This window comes from Arachis hypogaea, chromosome 12 (genome assembly GCF_003086295.3).
Source record: "Arachis hypogaea cultivar Tifrunner chromosome 12, arahy.Tifrunner.gnm2.J5K5, whole genome shotgun sequence".
Classification (NCBI taxonomy): domain Eukaryota; kingdom Viridiplantae; phylum Streptophyta; class Magnoliopsida; order Fabales; family Fabaceae; genus Arachis; species Arachis hypogaea.
Window position 1 is genome coordinate 4,174,913 of NC_092047.1, and position 17,679 is coordinate 4,192,591.

Consider the following 17,679-nt stretch of genomic DNA (forward strand, 5'->3'; position numbering starts at 1 on the left):
GATATTCAATAAGAAAACTGTTTTCAGATTCTGTAATTATCATTGTCTTATAAATACTTCTAAAATTCAATAGCTAATCGTTTAAAACCTTTTCAAAGAGGCAGTGTTTAACATTTTCAGAAATTCAAAGTCTTTCCTTTCTCATAAGCAAATCTCAATCAGAAACCAACCACACAATCAAACAACAAAGTCATTAATTCAGCACCAAGGTTCATTCTTAAATGTAGCACACCAGGACAAACACAGGCAAGACAAACAAGGAAAGCACAAGTAGGTAGCAGTTACAGCAAATTGTTCAAGTAGCAGTTAAGAACAGTTTAGCAATTAGGCAAACCAAAACAAGTTCAAACCCAAGCAAAGCATACAAATGCATATGATGCATGCCTGTCCTATGGCTGATGAGGCTCATCTGTCGGTTATCCAGCCAACCCGACAAGTCTGAATTGTCCTTAGACTGTCCCCCGACGTGCATCCCCAAGAGTCTATGCATAGCTTTTTCTCAAATAATAAATATTACTCAATGGGGGTAACATTCCCGGGAATTTATATAGTGCCCGGTCACACTTACGTCGTAGGGTCAACAGAGTATCGAGTTTTCAACCTGGTACACGTGGTGGCAAGCCACGGCACTTAATCCAGGGAACCTCGTATCTCAGATATTTCAAATTCATAAGCCATATAAATAATTCATTCATCATTCATCAATATCTAAGCCATTCTCAATATTATCATCATTCGTCAATCCATATCCATTTCCAAATTCATTCAAAAATCATATTTCAAATCAATCCTCATCATCCTTCTTTGATAAATGAAGTATTCTTAAATCATTATTTAATGCTTAAAATTAAACCTTTTAAAATAACTACTTCAAATGAAACTTCTAATTTTATAAAATTTCGACAGCATCTCCTCTAAAACTCGGATTCTGCCACCCTTTTCGGGTCCCATCCAAACATTTCTCAAACCTTTCCAAAACCTCAATCATTTTCCAAGATTCGGCTAGTTCCAACATCAAATAATTTTCAAAGCGAATCAGTGCCCATAATAAATCTCTTTTTAAAATCAGACCAGCTCAAATACTAAATCATTTATAAAGTCACTAACTCAAAATTAAACCATTTCCAAAGCCAATTCTTTTACATCATCAAAAATAGCTTCAAAACCAAGAAAAGCCATTTCTCATAATAATCAACTAAATAACCTTTCAAACTAATTTCTTTTCAGCAATCACAAACTACTCAAGCAGTCAAGCAATCAGTCATTCAGTCCAGCAAACAACCACATTCAGAAGGCAATTATAATCACAGGCATATGTTCTCTCACATTAATATCTATTTATCACAACTCTGTAATATAAATTAGATTTTAAGAAAAACCCCTACCTCGACTCGTCGAAACCATAACTTAAAATGCGTCAACGAAACCATTTCTCTTAACCCGAAACCAACAGCAACCGCAAACTCAGTCCCTGATCACTTTTGCAGCACTCACAGCAACTTAAAAGCAACATGCAATGCTCAAAACACAACCCTACGTTACCAGAATCTCAGAGTTTATAACCAAACATAACAGAATATTAACACGGCTTTCCGAAACGTAAATACTTACCAAACTAAGAAAATGAAACAGCGGTGGTCGCTGAATTGGTTTAGCGGCAGCTCCGGCAGCCACCTCGAACGGCAGCGGCGACCAGAACTCCGGCATCGGCAACTGAAACAAACATACAGCGATGATTAAGCTCCCGGAAATTCAAAGAAAGCAAAAACCAACTTAAAACCTTACCGGCAGCAGATCTCAGTGGCGGCAGAGGTGTTCTCCGGCGGCAGAGGCGGCGGTAACCCCGACGGCGGTGCTGACAGCAACGGCTCCCTCCGGTGACTACCCAACCACGGCGACGGCAAGGAAGCCATGGCAGCGGCGGCAACAAGCTCCTCTCCCGCGGGCTCCTCCTCTCTCCTGACGCTTTCCCTCTCTCACGGGTCTTCCTCTTCTCTTCCTCGGCGGCGCGATGACAGATCCGACGGCGGTGACACGGTTGGACATGTTCGGCGGTGAAGCGGCTTAACGGCGTGGTCTTCCTCCAAGGTTCGGTGAGGACGCGACGGTGGCGGTGGCGGCGAGACCCAACAACGCCGGTGCGCCTTCTTCCCCTCTTCTCCTCTCGGCTCTCTCCTCCGCGTCGGTGCTAACGAGCGATGGCGGCGAGCAGCCCGGGCCACCAGTGCTAGCCGTCCCCCTCTTCTCTCTTCTCTAACTGTGTTTCGTTTCTCCCTCTCTCCCTCAACGTTTCTTTCTTTCTTTCTTTTTCCCATTTTCCCTTTCTATTTTCCTTTCTTTCTCTCTTTTGTATTGTTCCTTGTTCCCTGAAGTAGTTTAGGTATTAGGTTTGGGGGAAGGGAATGACGGTGGGTTAGAAAGTTAGGATTAGGAAAGTTTAGGTAATTTTAATAAAATTAGGGGTATAGAGTATTAGTTTAAAACCTAATTTAATCTATTAAAATTATTTTGAAAATGTTATTTGATTATTAATTTACTAATTAACATTTAATCAAATATTTTAATTTAAAATTAAAGACAATATAATTAATTTTCTTTGTTTATAAAATTAAAGTATTAAATTTTAGAATCTCAATTACTTAACTAAATCGTATGAAATTCTTATTTTTTTGTAACTGTTAAGCTGTATAATTTAAATATAGAAAAGTATTCAATAACTATAAAATTGAGTAAAATTTCTAATTTGATTGTCAAAACTTGATTTAATTACTTCTAGTAAAATAATTTCTAAAATAAAGTCTTTAATTTATAAATGAATTGAAATTAACTCATAATAATATTTTTTTGAAAATTATGGGTCTTACAAATTATGTTTTAATTATTCTAAATGTCTCACATTAAGTATATTCTATTTTTAATTGGTTGTCATAATTTAATTGGGTGTCATTATTGATCATCAATAAGATTGACATTATATATATATAATGGGATAAAAAAAAACAATAATTATTAGTAGAGTAAAGTTCATATGTTATGTATTACTACTTTGAAAAGTTCGTATACCTTTCTGATTGAGAAGGTTTAGAATCCCATTTTATATAGTATATACTTTGATGAAAAAATCATCCAAGTTATTTATTTTGCGTGCTTTATGATATATTCTGTTAAGAACCGTTTTGTATGATTTCAAAAGGAAAGCATAATATAATTGCTCTTCTTTTAATTTATGTTATCCTGCAAAGAACAAAGTCCCTTCTCTCATTCTCAGCACCTCATCTATCCCATTCTCAAATTAAACTCTTACTCTTAATTAATTCCATTCAGCAACTTATCATACATTATTTTCGCCTCAATTTATACGTGACACACAAATTTGACTCTTCTGTAAGTGATTTTTTTTCTCTACAATGTGCAATTATTATTATTATTATTATTATTTGTACCAGTGATGACGACCATCCTAAAAACATTTGTTAAGGTTATTAAAGTAGTAAATTTCATGGATAAATAATTTTTAAATTAAAATTCAATGCATTAAACACAAAAAACTAGTTATTTTTTAATGGATTATCAATAAATACTTGAAGTGAATTAGCTAACACCCCTTTCAATTTCATGTTAAATCTTTTATATATATATATGAAATGTACAAATACACACACATCTTAATAACACTTGGTCTATTTTGAGCATATGTTCTACCTCTATTAGCAATGTTGAAATAATCATGATTTGGTTCCTTCTTCTATTGTGGCAATTAGATTTGAGTCCTAAGATTCTTGAAGGTTCACTTGGATTATCAGGTTTAATTTGGAGATTATATTATAACTTACCAGGTTTGTATCTCGTCCTTCATTCTTTGTTAGTATATTATTTCACATTAGAACGATGGTTTATAATGAGAATAAAATAAATGATAAAATTTTGACTATTACTATATTAAGTCATAAAGTTTCTTAATATATAGTTTTTAACCTTCGCCATTTGTATAATTATATTATATAAATTTGTCTTTCCTAAGTTCATATCAAAGTTGTCAAACTCACAAATCTAACAAAATTCATAGAATTCACCTAATTTCAACTAGTAAACTCGCATTAATTTAACTGTCATGAATTTTTAACATATATATAAAAGATATATATATATATTTACTTAAATAATCTAGACATAATAAACTAAAATAGTAAAGTAATAATAGGTATTGTACAATCAAATCCTCTACAATTATATAATAAATACTTATAATTAAGCCCTCTAAGAGTCTAAATCCCAACATTAAGACAACATAAAAGAAACACACACAGAGATAATCAAAGCTAGCAGACAAAATAAAAGAAATACAACAAATCAGTGATTAAAAGTTCTATTAGACTAAACTCAAATCTTCTAACACAATCTTCATGGTGGTATCATAAATTGAGGAACTTATCCCATAACCAACATTCTCAAGCACTCTGCCTGAGCTAAACAAATTCAAAATCGCTCAACAACCACTCTTAAAGTATTTAACTTAAAAAAAACATTTGATAATTAAACATTTAAGTTCAACAGTCTGTTGACAATTAAATTTAATCAAGTTACTAACAATCATGAACCATCATTTAAACAAACTATTAACATATAATGTTCTATCTAGTCGTGATTTATCTAGTCGTGATTGTCACACTTTATTTTGTAAATCCGTTTGTTACTAATTGTTTTCCTTCTGTTTGGGAATGGGACAAGCTCTCATATCTTGTGTAACACTTTTACTATCAGAATATTACGCTTTCGGGTGCGCCACTCTGATAGCGGAGGTATTACGATAACTTTCATATATTAAATAATAAAGTATGAACCTTTACATGTAAATCTATTGATGGTTTTATTAAAAATTTAAAAATTTTTCAACAAGAACAAATATCGCCTATTAACATATTTAATATTAATAATACATTATAGTATTATATACAAAAACAATTACAAAACCTACCCCTCTGAATAAAACTCTAACTAATAAGACGAAGGGAAAATAAATTCTAACGACTCAACTCGTAAACATAATTTTCTATGCTCCTATAGCTCCGCACTAAACCTTCGCACCTGTGGCTGAAAGGGGGTAGAAATAGGGGATAAGAACTGCGGAGTTCTTAGTAGGGTCGGAGTGTATAGTTATGTTCATTTACTACCAAGTTTTTGTTTATTTGTGGCAGTTTTCTTTCTTATTTGTGGACGTTTATAACCCCCACCAAATGATTTATGGGGGGGGGGGTTTTAAAACTCCCAAAATTTGAGGTGCCACAACATCTTTTGTGGGAGTTTTTAAAAACCTCCACAATTTATTCAGTGGGGAGTTTTGTGTGTGTTTAGTGAGAGTTTTTTATCGGACTTTTGTGACTGTTTTAAGTCACATTTGTGGCAGTTTAAAACCTCCACAAATTGAGAGAACAAGATGGGGTATCGGTACGAAAGTTGCAACAGAACTGAGGAGGCGAGAATTTATTGTTAACAAAGAAGAAATATCAGCAAATTAATTGGGAAAAAGAAGAAAAAGAAGTACCAGTGGCAGTTCAAAGGAGAAATTAGAGTGAGAGAAAGCGGCATTAAAGAAGGAGCTCGGGAATGAACAGATCTGAAAATGCGTTATACCACGACAACTACGGTGGCATCGACGGCAGAAACTGTGGCGACAACTGTGGTGGAAACTGTGGTGGCAGCAGTGGCAGCAACGATAGTATAGAGAGAACAGATCTGAAAACGCATTGATAGAAGAGGTGGCTCAATCCAAAAGCTCTCTACTGCAACGGACACGACAGCGGGAACGACAGCGAAAATGGCGGTAGAAAACCTAGGGTTCCTTAGCCACTCTCTTAGCTAACTCAGCGCCTTTTATTTCGGGAATAAGGAAAAATGAGATTTATTTCCAAAATTTTGAATTTTAATTAATTATGTGTGGGATTTTTTAAATTGCTATAAATAAGATATATTGTGGAGGTTTTTAAAAATCTTTACCAAAATACTCCCTCAAATAAATATTAGTCTTGTAGTGATTTTATTATTTGCTACATAGAAATTTCACAATAGAATACTTACAATCTTTAACAGATGGCCAATAGCAACAAACCTCATAATACGAACAACTTTAACAAACTAGAAATATAGAAAAAATCATAAGTCAAGAAGCACACATACACAATCTCAGAAAACACATATCATAGAGAAGTATGCACAAACAAATATGATGAATGTCTATCCCTATGGCTAATGAACTCATTTGTCGGTTATATAGCTAAACCCGACATGTCCGGTAGCTAATTTGGATACTGTCTCTCTGTTGCGCATTAATACCATTAGAGGGAATACGTGCCCTGTCACCATTAGAGAGATTATGTGCCTGTCACAATTAGAGGGATTAGGTGCCCTATCGCCATTAGAGGGAATAGGTGTCCTGTCATCCTTACAACTAGAGAGAAAACACATACATAATTGTCATCAATCAATCTCAACCATGTCTCATTTATCATATTCATTCTTCTTTCTCATTTATTTCCCAGAGCAAGTGGACAACGCCACTGCATCTTACCCGGTAATTCAAATCTTAAATCTCCTCTTTGTGACATTCTCCAAAAACTTTCAAAACAATTTCACTTAAAATCAATTCTTCTTTCAAAATACAAAAGAATAATCATATATTAGTTAAATCCCTCGACAAGGCCTCTAGACTTTTAGGGGAGCGACAACCAATCTCATTTCAAAACCAAATTATTTAAACTCAAACATAATTCATTCTTTTCTTAAATAAATCAAAATCAAATAAAACAATTCTTCAATCCAAATTAACCAAAATAAAACTTCTCAAAATTCTTCTAAAAATTTCGGTAGCACCTACCTCCCCTAAAACTCGAACCTTGCCACCCTTCTCGGGTCCCATCCAAACCATTTCCAACAGCAAAATCATTTACAAAATCGAACCAATCCAAATATTAAATCTCTTTCAAAATCAAACCAACTCAAAATTCAATTGCTTCCAAAATCAAATCATTTTTTTTAATAATTCAAAATAAGCTAATATAATTCTTAAAGCTTTCGAATATTCATTTTGACCCCCAAATTTTTTAGAAATTACACTTTAATCACTAAACTTCTAAAAATTCTATTTTAACTCACAAACTTTCTTTTATTTAACTTTCAGCTCCAAAACTTTTTCTTAATCATATTTTGGCCACGAAATAGTCAAAACATGAGGGTTTTGTGTTTTTCAAAGAACCAAATCAAACTCATCAAAAGTTCATCAAAATTACTTGATTTTTAACTAGTTTTTCAACGTTTTCGGTAACCGATTTTTCATAACTTTTAATTTAATCTTGTGGCCATCAAACCTCATCAAATTTATCTCAAAATACCAAATCACAATAGCTCCACAATCATCAAAACACCCCAGCTGGCTGTTCATACATAACCGAACCAAAATCTCAAGTAAACAACAATAATTCAACAAACATTTAACATAAACTTAATCAAACTCAAACAATAATCAATCAAACCAACATTCACTTATCAAATTCATATTTAATTATTATAAAATTACTAAATCCTACCTTCATATGAAATCAATATAACAAAAATTTCGGAGAAGCTTTTTGATTGAGCTGCTGAAGAAGAAAATGTCAGAAATCGTCTGTGCCTCCTAGAACTCTAATTGGCTGAACTCAAGGGGAAGGGGAGCTATGTCACCGTCAACTTCTACCGAATAAAAGTGACGCCAACGTGTAGAGGAGGAGGATACAAACACTTTTATTTGATTAGATTTTTTATTGTAGTTACGAATTTCAAGAAATCAAAGCCGAAAAAATTTTGTTTCCATGAAGTTCTCTCTCTATTTTCTTTCTTTTCTTTCTCCAGATGCTTTTCGATGAATGAAGATGGAATGAGGATGATAATTAGTGGTTTGATGGCTATGTGTCATAGTATTAAATGGAAAGGGTTGGGTGTCACGAAACCAAGCTACTAAGTCAGTGAATCAAATTATGAATATCATAAACGAATATTTATGAAAGCTGGATATATTAAAATCCAAGTAATAATATATATGAGTTGCTAATATAAATGACATTAGTAACAAAAGGATGAAAGATATATGGTGAAGTATTAGTAAATCTAAGTTCACCGAAAAGTATCGATATTTACTCATATCGACAGATATCGAACTCGATAATAATATTATTAACTAAACTCTATTTTTAAATTAAAAATATCAATTTCTCAAATTAACATATACATATAATTTTCATTATTAATAAATTACTAGAATTATAGTTTTAATTATGTAAAATATTTCATCAAACAAAAATATATATAAAAATATGAATTTGGTTGAATTCAAATAATTATAAAATTAATTTAATTACTTATAGTAAAATAATTTCTAAAATAAAGAACTCCAATTTATAAAATAAATTATAACTTATTTATATTTATATTTTCAAAAATGTGGGTTATTACATCTTATGTTCATCTTCAATAAAAAAACAATATGCATCATGACAAGTCATGACATAGTCGACATGCCATGATGGTTTTCTCAATTCACGTGTTGTTCTGCGAGCTTCAACTTGTTCTTGTTCAAATTTCTCAGGTTTTGCTTCAGAAGAGTCATTTTCTCTAGACTTATCATTCATGTATATTGTAGTAGTTTCTTCAGTGCTACTGTTGTTTTCTTGCTCCTTTTGCAACTCGTTTTCAGCAAATATAACATCTCTATTAACAATAACTTTGTGGACAGTGGGATCCCACAAACGATACCCCTTTACATTGTCAACATAACCCAAGAAGATATACTTTCTTGATTTAGGATTAAGCTTTGTTCTTTCTTGGATATTAAACATCATATAAATAGGATATCCAAACATATAGAGAGAGGAATAATCAGGTGTCTTACCCTACCACATCTCCATTGGAGTTTTCAACCCAATTGCTGTTGATGGCGATCTGTTAATCACGTAGTAGGCTATTTTGAATGCTTCTGCCCAGAAAGACTTAGCTAATCCTGTAGTCCGCAACATAGCTCGACTTCTTTCTAGAAGAGTTCTGTTCATCTGCTCCATAACACCATTTTGACGAGGTGTATATGCAATTGCGAATTGCCTCTGAATACCCTCATATTTGCAAAATGCAATGAAATCACCATCAGTGTATTCTCCTCTATTGTCTGTCCTCAAGAACTTTATTTTCTTTCCAATTTCGAGCTCTATTTGTGCTTTAAACTTCTTGAGTACTAGTGATAATTCTGGTGATAATTCTGGTGATTCCCACACATCAGAATGAATCAAGTCTAGTATGTGCTTGCTTCTAGCGGTTGATCTTTCAAACTTCAATTTATATTGTTTGCTTATCACACAGTGCTCACAGAAAGGTAAATTCACCGTTTTAAGCCCTGGAAGGAGATTATGCTCTGCAAGAACCTGTAGACCACGTTCTGACATATGGCCTATTTTGTGATACCACAACATCGTTGTGTCTTCTTGGTTTGCAGATGCAACTGATGCTTCTTCATCGTGAATTGTATCTCCAAAAAGTAAGTAGAGATTGGTTGTTATCCGTTTTGCTTTCATGATTACACGAGCACCATTAGTCACATTCAACGATCCACTTTCAATATTAATCTTGTACCCTTAAGAATCCAACAGTCCAATGGATAACAATTTTTTTCTCAGGCCATTCACATGTCTTACACTTTGAACTGTATGGATGGAATCATCAAACATCTTAATTTTGATGATACCGATTCCCACAATTTCTAAAGCATGATCATCTCCCATGAGTACAGATTCTTTTGAAATAGGTTCATAAGTGCTAAACCACTCATGATGTGGAGTCATGTGATATGTTGTTGCACAATCCAATAGCCAAACATCAGCTAGTGGTTTATTGTCTTCATGACCAATAGCAGCTTCGATGCACAAGACATCTCCATCATCAGAGGTGTTTGCAACACAACTATGTGAGGTAGTTGCATTAGTAGTTTTCTCTGTGCTCTTCTTGTTGAACCAACAATCTTTCTTCAAGTGCCCTTTCTTGCCACAATTGTAACAAGTAAAGTTCTTCTTTCAAGACCTTGATCTATCACGACTTTGACTTCTACTAGAGCCACTCTCTGTTGATCTGTCTCTCATCACCGACAAAACTTCTGCTTGCTTAGAACTTTCCGTTCGATCATCTTTATTTTGCACCTGCTTTCTTCTTTAAGAATAGCGGCAGCAACATCATCAAATCGAAGTTGATCAGCAATATTGTTATTTGTGATGATGATAAGTTGATCATACGAGTCTGGTAAATTTTGTAGAAGAAGTTCAGCACGTTCATTTTTTATAATTTGACACTCCATGACTATCAGTTGTGAAAATACAGTATTAAGATTATTGATGTGATCTGTCTTCGATGTAGATTCACTCATACGAAGAGTATAAAGTCTCATTTTCATGAATATCCTATTATGAAGTAACTTTGCCTCGTACAACTTAGTGGGTGTTTCCTAAATCTCCTTTGCTATTTGTTTCTCTAAGATTCTTGATAATATAGAATCTGCTATAGCCAAGTATAAATTGGCAATGGCGTTCCCTCCATCTCTTTCCACTTGTCATCAGGAGTGCCGGTAGGCTTGCCATCTATAATTCTCCTTTCTCAAAATTGCCTTGATCTTCATTTTCCAAAGAAAAAAGTTATTCCCATTGAATTTCTCGATCTTAAATTTTGTCACTATGGTTCTGACACCAACTTGCCCTTTTACAGCGGAAGACTAAGAACCTAAATCTTTGATACCACTGTGAGGTACCAGAGTTAATAGGGACAAAATAACATAACTATAATTTGTGGATGAGAAATAGATGGAACTGAACAAGAATATAGATAATAGTGAAAATAATATGACAAAGTGGTAAAATTACAATCTCTCACAATACATAGAGAAGTCTATAATACTCTCTTACGCATTATAGAAATTCATACAAAGGGATTACACACACGAGAGACCTTACTACTTTTCTCTCTAAGTTTCACTCACTAATTCTATACAAAAACATGGCATATATTAGCAAATGCCTTAACCCCCTATATATAGAATTTTGTGGAGGTGCATTTGGTATACAAGTTGATCAAGTTGTGCACAAATTGTACAAGTGTGTGTACTAGAATCTTCTTTCATGTTCATCTTTATCAAATTGTATGACAAGTTGATAAATATTAACTTATGTAATAACTCATTCTTTGACTAAGTCAAAGATTACAACTAAACTAACTTATCTTCAAGTTGCAAATTTTGACTAGAACTTTGACTATACAAGTTGGACAACTTACAAATAGTTTCATGAGTCTTCTAACTTGATAAGAACCATTTGCATTATACTTGATTCAAGACTAAGCTTAAGTTCTATAATATTCTTTAATTTTCTTAAAATTTCATCATGCTCTACTTGTATCATTTGTAACTTGTAACCATTTTTATTGACTTCAAACTAAAAGAAGAATTTTGCTTTTTCTTTTCACATATGTTACTAATTTGTTGAAAGACTATGGCCTTGGTGATGCCAAACCTGCAAGTACACCTATGGAATACACATCCAAACTATCCAAGATAGTGGCTCCTCCATACATTAATGTCTTAGGTTATGGTCTATTAGTGGATAGATTAATATATTTGACAACAATACAACCTGATATTTGCTATGCTATTGGCAAATTAACTCAATGCCTTGATTCTCCCACCACTGTAGACTACCAAACAGCAATTTAAGTTCTCACGTACCTTAAAAACACCCCTGCTACTGGAGTTCTATTCCATGTCTCACCTGATCTTAGTTTGAAAGGCTTTACTAACATTGATTAGGCCTCATATCCAGACATTGATGCTGATTGTCATGTGGTTTGCGAGAGAGCTGCATCCGGTTTGGTCAAATTACTTCCAATTTCGAGCAAGAATCAGACAACAGATATGCTCGTCAAGTAGTGTGACCAAATTGACTATACCAAATCGATTTTAATAGCTCAAAGAATAAACCACTTATATTTTATTACGAGATTTTTTATGTTATAGTATACAACGTTGTTTTTTCATTAAGTAGGAAATTAACTACTTTACTAGTAATGTTTACATTGTGCAATTGTATTTTTTTCCCTTTGTGTGGTTAACCTTTCTTTTCCATCTTATACTTTTTTGCTAGGTTGTTTTCACTAATTCTCCAATGGCTGATGTTGTTTCTGGTGTGGCATCAACACTCTTAGGCAATCTAGCAACAAAATCTTTTCAAGAGATTGCTCTGGCATGTGGTCTTAAAGATGATGTAAAAAACTTTGAAAGTTCTTTGAGAACCATCAATGCATATCTCATAGATGCTGAGAACAAGCAAGCAAAAAACTGCAGTATAGATGAGTGGTTGAAGCAACTCAGAGAGGCATTTGATGACGCTGGTGACATATTAGATGAAATAGAGTATGAAGCAAAACTTAATGAAGTGATCAAAATGTATGGAAGCATTTGCACGAAGGTCCGCCGGTTCTTCTCATATACAAGTAATCCACTTGCATTTCGCATCAGAATGGCCCACAAAATCAAAGATATGAAACAGAAGATGGATGAAAAAATAAGAGAAGGGAGAGACTTGGGTATAGTTGAACAACATGTCAACACTCCAGCTCTAGAGCACAATTTACCATGGCGAGAGACTGCTTCTTCATTGTCTTTCCGTGTGTCTGGTAGACTTGAAGAGAAAGAGGAGATTATAAATTCATTGATGACACAAAAATCACAAGCTAATGGTATTGATGTGATCTCAGTTGTTGGGATTGGAGGTTTGGGAAAGACTACACTTGCACAAATGGTTTACAATGATACCCGAGTGAATGAGCATTTTGATCCCTTAATATGGGTGTGTGTATCTGATGATTTTGATGTCAAGAAGCTAATACGAAGAATCATTCATGCGGCCTCAAAGAGAGAGAATGTGGTGGATGCAAATTCTAGTTTGGAATATATGATATCTCTTCTCAATGAAATGTTGCATGGTAAAAAATTCTTACTCGTGTTAGACGATGTTTGGAATGAAAACCACAGCAAATGGGATGAATTGAGAAATCACTTGTTAGAAGCAGGTGGTCACAAAGGCAGCAAAATTATAGTGACCACTCGTAGCCAAAAAGTTGCTGACATTGTGGGGGGTATTCTTTCAATGAAGTTAAAAGAACTTCCTGAGAATGAATGTTGGAGGCTGTTTGCAAAATGTGCATTTCAAGAAGAGAAGGAAGAAGAGAAGTACCCAAGGCTAAAGCAAATTGGGGAGCAAATTGTTAAAAGATGCAAAGGAGTACCCTTGGCTATAACAACTTTGGGTTGCTTGCTTAGATCAAAATCTCATGATGAAAATGAGTGGAGAAAAATAAGGGATAGTGAGGTGTGGAATCTCAATCAAGAAGAAACTGACATTTTGCCATCACTCAAATTGAGTTACAATCACTTGCCACCACAAGTAAAGCTATGTTTTTCATACTGCTCTTGTTTTCCAAAGGATTATGAGTACTTGCTTATTGAGTTGATTATGTTCTGGATGGCTCATGGACTCCTCCAACCTACACGCGAAGAAGAAGATGCAGAAGATATTGGGGAGTTGTATATTAAGAAGCTTGTTTCAGCATCTTTACTTCAAATTGAAGGAGATTCTGACCCCTTCCTTGATTTCAAAAATTTAATGACATTTAAAAAACTCAAAATGCATGATCTTGTACATGATGTTGCACAATTAACAATGAAAAAGTCGAGCAAGACAAGAACCGTTATACATGAGGGACAACAAGAAGCATCCATAGAATGGACCTCTAACAAGTTCAACTATCTGAGGGTGTTGGAACTAACAGAAGATATGGAGTTGAGCTCGTTGTCTGATGATTGCTTTGTCACAATGAAGAAGCACTTGAGATTTCTCTATCTTGAAAATCGTCCTAGTTTGAAAAAGTTAACTGATTCCATTTGTAAGATGCAAAATTTGCAGATTTTGCGCCTTGATGGGTTTCCCAAAAACATGAAAAATCTCATCTATCTTCAATATTTGTTTATGATGGAGACAAAAATTACAAGTTTGTCCTCAATGAACATAGGGCGCTTCCAACAACTCAAATTCTTGTATCTTCGTTGTCCAAAGCTAGTGTCCGTACCAAGTGCTGTTAGTCGCTTGACTACTTTAAAGAAGCTGTTTTTTCTTTGGTGTGAAGATCTGGTGAATTTTGAGGATGAAGAGGAAGAAGGAAAGCAACATGTGAATTTAAACCTTCAAGTATTCTTTATCTATGGATCAGAAAAGTTAGATGCTTTACCAAAATGGCTTGAAAGAGCTACTAAATTGCGATATTTGAGAATAAGGACAACAGGGATAAAATCATTGCCCACAAGGCCGATGACCTCTCTTGAAGAACTTTACATCTATGATTGTAAGGAATTGTCATCTCTTCCCAACATGGATCAAACTCATAATCTTCAGTATTTATCGATATATGATTGTCCTACATTATATGAAAGGTACAATAAGCAGACAGGTCCATATTGGCCCCAAATGGCTAAAATCCCACACTGTGAGGTTAGTTCAAATAATCTATCTCATAATATTACAAATATAACCATACTGGTTTTTATCATCATCATCATCATCATCATTATGATGCATGAATAATTAATTATTGTTAGATTTTTAATTAACCAGTTAGAGTTATAATTAATTCTAAAACTTTTTAAATTGACAATCTAATTTTCTTTCTAAATAATTGTGTGTAATTTATATATAAAAGGCATCGTAGAATGAACTAATTAGTCATTATAATATGGAATACTTCCAAATTTTGAAAATGCAATATAATATATATAAGTTATAAATATCCTAAACATGTTTCATTTTAATTTTAAGAAAATGATGATATTAAGATATTAAAATCAATCTTATTTTATTTTATTTTTTACTATACATTCGCTTTAGTTTGATTTTATTAAATGAAAAAAACAAATCCCTTCTGTTAGTCTGTTGGAATTTCTTTTTAATAATCTTTCCAAATAAACATGAAATCGATTCACATTATTATGCCTGCAGCACATGTCTTGAATTTTAGTTATGAATCTTAATATTACCGCTAATGGTAACTCTTTCAATTACTACGTATATATGAATTATTGTATTGAAAAGCACAATAAGCTCATTATTATGTGAAATACAAAGAATGAATAACGAACTCTTTACCATTTGAATATTGCCTATATATTATTTAAATAGAGCACAAAATTTTTTTATTATTGTGATTATAGGATCTTTGTTTTTGGATAGTGAAATACTTTTTTATTGTCAATTGACAGAAAATGGAAATTTAGAATATTATAAAATAATTTAATTGTATTAATTAGTATATATATGCATGCATGGTTGAATTAAAGCTCAAGTTACTTTCATAAGCACTAGTCTACTGGCCTTGAATTATTGCAGATTTATTAATGGTGAAGTTGATGTTAACGCACGTTGATGATATGATGATGATGAAGTTGATGAAGATGAAGATTGAATAAAAGATATGAAGAAAACATATGATAACAATAGTATTATCTTTGTGTAATGGTTGTGTTCTAATAATTGCTTTGTTTGGCAACTCAGATCATGTCTTTAGCTACAACTACTTTATAAATGCTTTCATTTGTGTGCTTCGATTGTGCTTTCGTATGTCCCGTTTTCTTTTAAAACTGAACAAATATGTACGTATAAGTATAAGTGTTGAGTTTGAACTTTTATGTTAAGTTTAAATAATTATTCTAAATTCCTCTATAAGCTTATTCAAATTTTAATTAAAAATTTCTCCTTGTAAAAAACTTATAGAGTTATATTCAACTTCTTTATTATGTTCATCTTTACAAATAAAAAAGATAGGCAATTTATATTAAAATATTTTAGGCTTAAAATATGCTTTTAAATTTTATAAATTACATGTTATATGTGATTTCATTTTTCATAACAAAAATGCCATTTTATTTTATTTCTTTGATGAGAAAGACAAGATACATATTAGCATTTACAATATTGATCTATTTATGATTAATAGCATGCATGAAGTTTAATTAATTTCTAACATGGTTCACCACCATTGCATATTACTCAGCTCTCATGAAAATTAAACTATCTCAAATTTAGGGGCAGTTTAATTGGTATTTTTATTTTTAGTAATTTTAAAATTTTAAAACAAAAAATAAAAATATAAAGTTATTTTAAAAGAAATAGTGAATATGAAAGGAAGAAATACGGAACGAAGGATATCTGCAATGTGCAATGGCAGTATCATGTCTCGAAGAAGCAAAACCATGCACGAAGACAATCTTGTTTTTGGCAAATTCTTTTGAAACAACAAAAGTGCATTTGTTTTTAATGTCATTGTTTTGGGAATAAAAAAAGGACCATCATCAATAACTGAATAATGAATATTATTGTGATGAGTTCAACTGAACTCCTAGCGGGTGCTTTTAAATACGCAGAAAGATTTCTACGTTTGTAACCACCTGAGATTCCTTAGAAAGTAGTTATTCGTTTTGCTCAGTTAGAACCAATGAGGATTTGACACGTCATCAAATGCAACTTGTACAGTAAGATGTCAGAACTTGAGCCTTGGGGAACAAGGCAGAAAATAACCCTATTTTCTCTCTTATCCGTATGGTTAATTAACACTCCAACTTAAAACTAGTTCAATTTTAGGTAAATCAATATATATATATATATATATCAGATTTTAGAGGATCTTAAAAACCAACGAAATTTAAACGCTTTAATTTTAAATATTAATTTCTGAAGCATTGTGACAATTTAACAAATCTGGGAAGTATAGGTATATATGGATACGCTTTTTAATATTGATATTGGACCCATGCTGGTGTATGAGAATGATATGGGGGTGGGAGGTGTCTAACAAAAATGTGGGTTCAGGGTAGGAGGAACTCGGACCCTTCGAGGACAGCAAGCAAAACCCACGGTCCGATTTCTTTGCGTTTGTATCTGCTTGGAGTGGAATTCGGACCCTCCGAGTTGCATGCAAAATTCTTCCTTGTGATATCGTTGGGTCCGATTTCATGCATACGAATTTTCATCTCTCACTCAAACAAATCGGACCCTTCGATTTGTTACTAAAAATTTAAGATTAAAAAAAAAACGCAGGGTCCGATTTCTTTTTGTCCACACCGACAAAAATTCTGTCCCACAAATATGTCTGTTTCACCCCTAAATCATATCGGAGCAAAGCACACACATGCCCCCATTTCTAAAAAATTGAGCCTATATGGATATGGCCATAGCTCGTCTTATAGTAGATATTGATTACTATACTAATTTATGTATATATATTTTGTATGCGATACTAACAAATAATAATAGTAATAACTAGTAATCTTACTTTAATTTTTTACGCACCAAAATTCTTCAATCTATTATTCTTTCGGTTATATTTTTCAAAAAAAAAAATAATAATAACATCAAAATTTTGTTTTGTTGGTGTCTCATCAAAATTTTATTTAGTTACAATCTTTTTATTTTATTATTTTAATTTGAATTTATTTTATTTTTTAGTTGATATTAAATTATTACAAAAATAAAAAACTAAAAAGATAAAAAAAATTATTTTTTATTATTAATTTTAAAA

The 17,679-nt window shown here is 32.9% G+C and overlaps 1 protein-coding gene across 2 annotated transcripts; it reads left to right on the forward strand.

Moving 5' to 3' along the window:
- Positions 1-3,188: 3,188 nt before the first annotated feature.
- On the forward strand, positions 3,189-15,704 carry LOC112726468 (putative disease resistance protein RGA3). 2 transcript variants are annotated; one of them, XM_029290507.2, is made up of 4 exons: positions 3,189-3,384; positions 3,762-3,836; positions 12,198-14,600; positions 15,492-15,704. In XM_029290507.2, exons 3-4 carry the CDS (start codon positions 12,219-12,221, stop codon positions 15,498-15,500), a joined length of 2,391 nt encoding a protein of 796 aa, XP_029146340.1. In that variant the 5' UTR covers positions 3,189-3,384; positions 3,762-3,836; positions 12,198-12,218; the 3' UTR covers positions 15,501-15,704. The 2 variants fall into 2 exon arrangements, with proteins under 2 accessions (XP_029146340.1, XP_072064650.1); XM_072208549.1 differs by having other exon boundaries at positions 3,248-3,384; positions 12,259-14,600.
- Positions 15,705-17,679: the final 1,975 nt, after the last annotated feature.

Excerpts from the sequence above, each read along its gene's own strand:
- LOC112726468 (XM_029290507.2), top strand. The coding sequence starts at position 12,219 with ATGGCTGATGTTGTTTCTGGTGTGGCATCAACACTCTTAGGCAATCTA.